The sequence below is a fragment of the Asterias rubens genome, chromosome 3, assembly GCF_902459465.1.
Source record: "Asterias rubens chromosome 3, eAstRub1.3, whole genome shotgun sequence".
NCBI classification, from domain to species: Eukaryota; Metazoa; Echinodermata; class Asteroidea; order Forcipulatida; family Asteriidae; genus Asterias; species Asterias rubens.
The window spans coordinates 922,403-931,351 of NC_047064.1; the positions used below are offsets into that span (position 1 = coordinate 922,403).

General features: G+C 38.4%; 1 protein-coding gene across 2 annotated transcripts in view; it reads left to right on the forward strand.

Annotated features, from left to right (window-relative positions):
• LOC117287822 (SWI/SNF complex subunit SMARCC2-like) overlaps nt 1-6,570 on the forward strand; it is a 31,366-nt gene extending 24,796 nt beyond the window's left edge. For both annotated transcript variants that reach the window (XM_033768356.1, XM_033768357.1), the window contains 3 exons: nt 536-760; nt 1,166-1,327; nt 4,356-6,570. In XM_033768356.1, the coding sequence (XP_033624247.1) occupies nt 536-760; nt 1,166-1,327; nt 4,356-4,450 (482 nt within the window). In that variant the 3' untranslated portion in view covers nt 4,451-6,570. The remainder of the gene's footprint in view (nt 1-535; nt 761-1,165; nt 1,328-4,355) is intronic.
• The last annotated feature ends 2,379 nt before the right edge of the window (nt 6,571-8,949 follow it).

An 8,949-nucleotide genomic window follows, 5' to 3' on the forward strand; every position in this document is an offset into this window, starting at 1 on the left:
TTGAGGTATGATCTCAAGACGCCCGTTCTCCATTGTTCTGGCTGCCCTAGTGTCATCATAGTTTCTGTATTTTACTGTTCAGTCTGTTTTAGGGCTGGGCCTGTGTTTAAGTTTTACTTTGTTGTTTTTTAGTTCTATATTTTGCCTTGTATTTTAGTTGTTAATATTGTTTTGTTGAGGGTGAATATATAATAAAAATAAAGTTACAAAATATTAATGAAGCATAACTGAAATGACATATCTTAAATAATTTGTTAAACTAAGCTGATTTATGTTTTGGCCTAATATAAGTTAGACTAGGTAGGGCACTTCTTATGTAGCGGTCCAAGGTTCTACTCCAATACAATGATAAATGTTTCTATTCAGGTACCCCACAGGTACCCACCAGCACTAACCCTACAGGCATCGTAGTAGCCCAGCCTACTGTCCCTCAGCCTGAACAAGCAGCTATACCCAAGTTCTAGGTGGAACACTTATTTTGTTGCTTAGCAGTTCGAGGTTTTACTCCAATACAATGATAAATGTTTCTATTCAGGTACCCCACAGGTACCCACCAGCACTAACCCTACAGGCGTCGTAGTAGCCCAGCCTACTGTCCCTCAGCCTGAACAAGCAGCTATACCCCAGGAAGAGACGGTTACCCCCGAGGGCCCTGGTGGAGATGCTGATACCCAGAGAGATCAAGAGGAACCTCCTAAGAAATCAGAGAGTGAGGAGCAACCGGTGGAGGGAGGACAAGATGAGGAGAGCATGGATACTGGTAAGGAATGACTCTTGCTTCTTGGTTTGGGTGTCTATTTATGTAGACAAATAGTCTATTGACGCAATTTACCTGACATCTTCATATGATAAATAAGCCCCTTGCGAGTTAGATGTGAGTTATGTCTGGTACAATGACTTGCTTAGTCACACTGTTCGGCTTTTATTCATTCAGCATTGTGTATGAGTGCCCGCCGTCTTTTACGTAACGCTGCAAAAGCTTACCTCTAATCATGTGACATAGCAAATGTCTCTATAGTCTAAGGAGTCTAAATGGTAACTTGTGATCAAGCACGTCAATGTACCAGACAAAATTCAAATCTAACACGCAAATGGCCTTTTGAAACTCATAAACAATTGTAGGAAGTCATATTATGACTGAATTTCTGCTGGTATTCCATCTTAGGTGAAACCCCAGTAGAGCCAGTTCCTCCAGTGCAGACTCAATCAACCGCTGCTCAGAATCCTGCTATTGTTGCTGCAGTAACAGGGACATCCTTACCCCCTACATCAGTAGGAAGTGATAGCACTCTTACACAGAGCCCAATGCAAGAGTCCAATAGTCAAGGTAAACAACGTGTGATATCAAGTATATTCCTTATATCTTTGTTTTTTTGTCAATCTTAGAGTAGATTTATTGCTCATTCTTTCCTTCATGTCCTCCTCTTCTGTCTTGTAAATACACTTGAATTATTTATTTACTGCAGTGATTCGTAGTGTTTAGTCATTGTGCATAGATTGTATTGCAGTGTTTTGTAGCATCAAGAGATTAATTTGTATATTGTAAAATCTGTAACCATATGTCATATTACATACTGGCATTGTGCCTTCACCACTCTTGACTGTTTTGTAGTGATTGGATGTAATTTCAGAATTATAAGAATTATAAGAATTTTTAGATAAACGGTTCTTATCCCATCTCACTCGCATTTGTTTTTGTTTTATCTTATTATTTTTTTCCCTGCTTCACTTTGCTTTGTGTTATTAATTACTTCTTGATTTTCATTGGTATCTGAGTGTAATGCACCCTAAGGCCCTTGTATAAGACACTCTATAAATACTTTAGAGACATTGCCTAAGGAAATAGGGTCTACCGATTATTGCGAATACTTTAAAGGCAGTGGACACTATTGGTAATTACTCAAAATAATTATTAGCATGTTACCTTACTTGGTGACGAGTAAAGGGAAGAGGTTGATAGTATAAAACATTGTGAGAAACGGCTCCCTCTGAAGTGACATAGTTTTCAAGAAAAAAAAGTAATTTTCCACGAATTTGATTTTGAGACCTCAAGTTTAGAATTTGAGGTCTCGAAATCAACCATCTAAAAAGCTCACAATTTCGTGTGATAAGGGTTTTTTTTTTCCATTATTATCTCGCAACTTCGATGACCGATTGAGCTCAAATTTTCACAGGTTTGTTATTTTATGCATATATTGAGATACACCAAGTGAGAAGACTGGACCAATAGTGTCCAGTGTCTTTAAAAGAAAAGCGCATTTTTACTTTTAAGAGTCTTAATCGGGTGCTACCTCAAACCTCACCTTATTATACTCCCACCGTGCAAAGTTTCAAATCCTATTAAAGAGTCTTATTTGTAATCAATCACTTTCACCGTAACAGTTGCAGACTGTGCTAGTGCAGGGCTGAATTATTTATTAGTGTTATTCAGTATTGAAGTAGATGAAGTCACCAAGTTGCCGACCTGTTCTGTTAGGGTGTGACAAATTGCTGTCAACTTGTGGTGTAAATATTCTCAACTGGCATGGTTACTCCACCTATGCCAGCTGTCATAAACTATTCCAAGTACGTCAAAACAAGATGTCAAGTTGAAATAGGTTCACTTACTAGAGAGGGTTGCGGTACCACCCTGTGAATATTTTTTTTTAGTAGTGTTGTTCTGAAAAGAACTGACATGCTTTGATCAGTATGTTATGATCATCTTCAGAAGAAGTTGACATAAGCTGACAAGAAACTGTTAACATTAAATGCATATTCATAAAAACCTCAGACAGTTTCGCTATTCCTATTGGTGGAGAGCGCGTCACGTGGGTGTGTATAAACCTTTGTTTATGACCGGTAAAAACTGTTAATTCATGGGCAAGACACGCGACCTTGCACCTGGTCAGTTTCTTCATTCCTATTGGTCGAGAGCAACGGCTGAAACAGTTGTGCCACATCACGCGATACGCGTGACGCCCACAGCATTCCCTTACAAGGAGTTGTTTTTGCATTTATTTTACTTTTTGACCAAAAAGTGATGATGTTTTTGACCGAAAAGGTATTTATGAATGGGAATCTAAGTGTGTTGAATCAGTTTTCAACTAGTGGTTTAAACCCGCGGAGGCCTGGTTCTTAATAATTTACCTCGACTTCGTCTCGGTAAAATTATCTATCAAGAACCAGGCCTCGTTGGGATTAAACCACTAGTTGAAAACCTCTTCACCACACATTGATTCCCTGATTAAAAGCAGAATTTAACAAAAACTTAAACGAAGTTGCACTACTACTAGTAACAACTTTGGTAACAAAATCTGTTCTTAAGTCCACCTATGATAACCATTATAATCTCTTGTGTGGTACATAATTTTTGTAGAAATCGTGCATACAATGGCGAACATCTCCGGGTTTTTTTAAGAACTGGATTCTTTTTAGAAAATAGTGAACGTTGTGGCGCCAGTGAAATGAAAGCAAATCTTAAGTAATCATCGTTGTCTACATTTCAGTCTTTTGTTGATTAATGTTCCCAACGTACAAACAAAAGCTGATACAAGAAAGTTAGATTGGTCGTCCAACCTCCACTCTCTAAATATATTTTGCCGTCAGACCAATCGGTACTTTCAGCAAAAGGTGTGAATATATCCACCAGATGATTTGACTTATAAGGAAAGACGATGAGCTATTGAGTCTCATGGTGCAGATGTTTAGGCTGATAGATTAGCAACCCTTAGGGAACCTCTTCTGAATTCCTTGCTGGGAAATAGATTGAGTAGTTGGGTCTAAGAGTATCAAGGGTCTGTTGGGGGTACTTAAAGAACTCAGTCTCCACATGGTGGAAAAGTGCTATGCAGGCTTTCTATACTGAAGATGTATGGTTAGAAGATTGAATAATTGATAGGTTATTTAATTGACTGGTTATTTAATTGATTGGTTATTTGTCAGAAGGTTGAGGTCTAGGAGTAACACCTAAGGACTAGTAGAATTTCATTTTACTTGCGTAGCGTGGTCCATTTGTAGAGCATTGGTATGGTAAGAATCTAAAGGGGACAGCTTTATAAACTCCCCTATTAATCTTTTTTTCCTTTTCTTTTCACTCTGCATATTATTTATCAGCAGAATTTGTTTTCTTCTTTTTTACACTCGGCAAGAGACTTTGTACAGCGTATTGGGACTTTGTGTGTAATGCGCTCTAAAAGAACGGTTTATTAATATTAAATATATCTACCTTTTCTGATGAAATTCAGTTGTATGTTGTGTATGATTACTTTTGTGTAAACCCAGTGTTCTGTGAAGAGCATACTTAATAAGTTATTATTATTCTTAAGAGAGAGTGTCACCTTATACCAGTGTTTGAATTTGTTATTTTCTTCTTGCAGATGGTGATGCCAGCAACACAGGAAGTCACATAGAGAGTACAGGGAGTGAAGCCATGAGCAACCAGTCACCAACTACTGCATCTCCAGCTTCATAATAATGGATTCACCACATTGCAACTTTCCATTGTGTCATCACTACATCCTCATTTCCATTGTAATTTATCACAACCCTTGCATGGATCAATCAAGCCAGAGACATTGGCTACGGCTGCGGCTAGCATACTGTGATTCCTAAATTGCATGCCTAAATTGATGGCTACGTCTATGCTTGTTCGCCACGTCATGCGTCTAGCACTCTAGCTGTAGCCACAGCCAATAATTCTAATTATGTTGTCAGGGGAAATGTTAGGTGACTGTGAGAATGAGGGTGACTTTGTAATATCTGATCACAGTATCTTGAACATAAACTTTTGTTTGATTTAGTTTCAGTTTTGTGGTATTGTTTTAGTTTAAAAGGTATCTTTCGTTTTCTTGTAAATAAAGTTGTTATAATATACCGTGCCCAATATGTGGCATAGGATGGTGAGTGTTACCGCCCCCTCCCAATTGTTCCCATACATTAATACACTCTTTGCCTCCTGTACAGAAGTACCCCCCCCCCAGGATCCTCTTTAGAATTTCTAAGATTTCGAGAACATAAAAGCAGGAGGGGACGCTCCATGCCACATATCGAGCACCAAATGTGTTAGACACTTCATATTTTTGGGTTAGAACATAGCCAATATGCAAAACTGAGGACCTTGCAGAGTACGATGTTGCTGAACACATCTAGTGTGTGGATACGATAAGAAGAAGAAGAATATAGGCAAATTAACTGGAGCGGGAATAGCACCAATGGTCTCCGCATTAACATACCATTGGTCTCAGTTTATTTGTCATCTTTGTTCAAACCCAAAACTATTTTAAAATGTACTTGGTCAGTTTCTCTTGTGATTTATTACTAGACACTCTAAACTTGTGAGATCATGCGCTAAACTCTATCTCTAAGATGTGGTTCTTATTTTTCAGTTTACAGAATTTCACTATTTTCATACAATGTTGTTTTACATTCCTTCCTTTACAGGATAGATCTAATATCACAGTAACAGTCATCTTGATGTCTTCACATGTAAACCTTAAAGGTTGTGAGAGAGGCTGGCTGGGGAATAGCCTAGGCCCAATTTCATAAAGCCTGTAAGCACAAAAAGTTGCTTAGCACAAAACAACGTATGCATAGCAAAAACAGCTTACCAGCCAGAACACCACACAGTTACCATTGCTACGATGGGTACCTCGGCCATTTCTTGCTTACAAGAAACTTGATAAGTCGAATTTTCTGCTTAACAGCTTTTGAAACGGGGCCCTGGTCCCTTTTGGTGTATAATGAAATCTTAACTGCATACACAGGGCACAAGACAAGCAGAACTACTGTTTGGAAAATGGAAATAAGATAAATTGGATGTGTTTGGTAATCACACAAATGTAAATGTACATAAGTAGAGGATTTCTTTAGGTTTTAATTGTAACTCAAACTTTTCTGTCCATGGTATTGATCCAATTCACTTGGGCTTAATTTCCTGTAAGTATAAAAACTTGCTAAGCACAGCAAATCTTGCTTAACAGAAACTGGTTACCAGTCGAAATTCCATAAAGTATACATTGTTGCAACTGGTGCCGCTCTGGTTGTTTGCTTAGCAAAGAAATGTGCATTTATCTAGGGAAAGCCAGGCATTGATGTCAAATCTTTCTATAATATTTAAACATGATTATCATTTTTCTACAACATTTGAAATTCTGTTAATGCAAGCTCAAAGCTGTCTTATTTATTAAGTTTGGAGGAAATCTCAACGATACGATACCTATGTTCTTGGTGTTGGGTTTCATTTCTTTGGCTCATACTGTCAGATTATAAAGTCGATATTGGACTCGCCCTAAATGTCCTTCAAATGGGAACCATTATGTTTGTTCTACTCCAGTAGGGGGATACTTTGTACCCCGATCGGGGTGTTCCTCTCCCATTGGGGATATTACTTATCCCCAATTTTTGAAAACCGAAAGTCTCAACAATTTTTGCCTTAATTTTGCTTCAATATTGTCTTTATAATTTGTCTGAGCTGATAGCTGAAGGAATGCTTTCTCTAAATCGGTCTTTGCGATTGAGTCAAAATGATGTCCAATTTCTAGCCTCTTTCATACAAGTCATCTTACATGTAATTAAATGCTCTTGTTATTGGAATTGGATTGTGCAAGAGTGTGTTTATTGTTTCGTTTGAGTGAAAGGATTTGGTAATTAACATTCATCTGTTAAGAACATTTGCGTTAATGAACTTTCTGATGTAATTAATGACCGATGGCCACAAATAGACCAACATTCCATTTCTGGCGGTTGGATTGTTTTCTTTTGGACGGTTTTACACTTTCCTGGATGTTGCTTATTGAAATTGCAGAAAATTTTGGAGTGAAACATTCAATGACAGTTGTGAGATATCTACATAGATAGGTGATAGGCTTGTTTTTCCTTGTCATAATTTGATGAAGCTGAAATAAAGCAACTTGATCATTCAATTTCTTAAATTAATCCTTCATATTGAGGAAAAAAAACGAAGGGGCAATGAGAAATGAGCTGATAATTAGATCTTGATGTATTGATAAGCTTAAAATATACGCCCACTAACAATTTCCCAACTTTGCTCTCCATCACCCAAGCTCTTTATGCGACATTTGGATTCCTAGAGTCAAGGAACAGAGGACTGTTGGTCAAGAGCGGGCGCTGTTTACGAATAAATGCACCGTGCCTTGTAGCAGCGTTTCTGCAGATGGTTAATGGCAGAGCGAAAATACATTGATATATTATGACTAACACAAATCGTGTGGTTGTTATTTTGGCTTTTGAACACTCCTTTTTATTGCAAACTGTTCAGCCAAGAACTAGTTTCCTTTGCCGATAGAGCCTTCTAAACATTTCCCGCCCTCAAAAAAAGCCGGCCCTTACCATGTGCCAATGCAATCAATTGGGAGCGTGTAACCTGGTTTATGATTCCGCCTTTCTCGATTCAAAACTGACCTTCTCTTTGTAAAAAAAATCACCTTTGGCTGTTAAATTGTTACAAGGTTGCTGTTAAAATGTCAGAACAGTTTATTTTCTCAAATACTTTGTTTTTGTTTCTAATGTTTGTTTGGTCAGTAGGTAAGGGTCAGCTTGTCCTATGGGATATAAAATATAAAGGACAACATACATTTGATATTGCTGTTGGTTTATTTTCGTTTGTGTTGTAACAACATCATGTTTTTCTTGTTTTGGGGTGGGTGGTGACACGTTTTACTGTCAAGTTATCGGGTTTCAAAGTTCCCTGTCAAAAGTGCCGACCGTAAAGCTTAACGATGGTTAAATTTTAGCGGTTGTCATTTGACCATTATGATTATGGCACAACTTTGGGTTAATCCAGGGAAAACCGGTAAAATGGGGAAATCTGTCAGTTTTATAAAAATGGAGCGAAGGTTATAATTTTGTAGGTACTCATATACCCTGACAACGAAACGATTTCTCACAGAAAGCAAAATATATTTTTGATCGGACGTCTGTAATATTTCAAGTCCAAACCAAATTGGTCTTCAAGTTGTCCAGACCCAGAGGGCCAGAGTATGCCTAGCCGTCTAGACACCGGGTAAGACTATACGGCATTATTGACCTCTAGGCATTATAGGTCGCGGTCAATGACCCCTACACTCTTTAATTAGCTTGTACCAACACAAATATTTACAATGTCTACAGGCCATTGACCAGGCTAATGACCAATGCTTGTGTTCTGACTTGTAACCCGTGCCGTTGGCAATGTGTGGTCAGTTTTAGGACGGTCACTCGGATCTCGGATCTTGTTGGTAGATCACGTCACCCGTTTCTCTGAAGAACCTCCCACTCGGTCTCCATGTTTCGAGGTTAATTTAGCGAGGATGTGGGCTGAAACAGTTGTATCTATCCGCTCAAAGACACCCCCCCCCCCCCCCCCCTCCAATTAAATGTTGGTATCTCCGCAAAGACGTTGTAAAGAAATGTTGTCAACAGATAATGATGTTTACTTTCACATTGCTAAAAAATGTTACCGGATGTAATACCCGTTAAAATGAACCGCAACATCCTTGAATTGCGTGAACCTTGCACACCTTCACCACCATGGCCCAATTTCATAAATCTGTACTGGTATGCTGTTTCTGCTAAGCAGAAAATACTGCCTGGCAACTTTCTTTAACTTTCTTTGCTAAGTAAAACAAAACAAATGGTGCGGCACCAGACAATGTTAACGTTAACCAGGCTGGTAACCATTTTTTGCCAAGTAATATTTTTCTGTGCTTAGCAAAATAGGAACAATTTCGACAGTCATCCGGAAGGGAGCTGCATAACCACAAGGGTGCAGTTTCGAAAACATTGAAGTCATAAACTTCCAAGAAGATCTTGACTCACGTTTAACGTTTCACCAAATCTGTTTCGGTTTTGATGTGTTCTTCACAGTTGGTTTAACACTGATGAATGATTGGTTAAAGTCAGTGATTTTGCAAGAATAGCAGTGTTTGTTGGAATTCAGTCATGCATCCACTAGCTCAAAGATACAAAATTGAC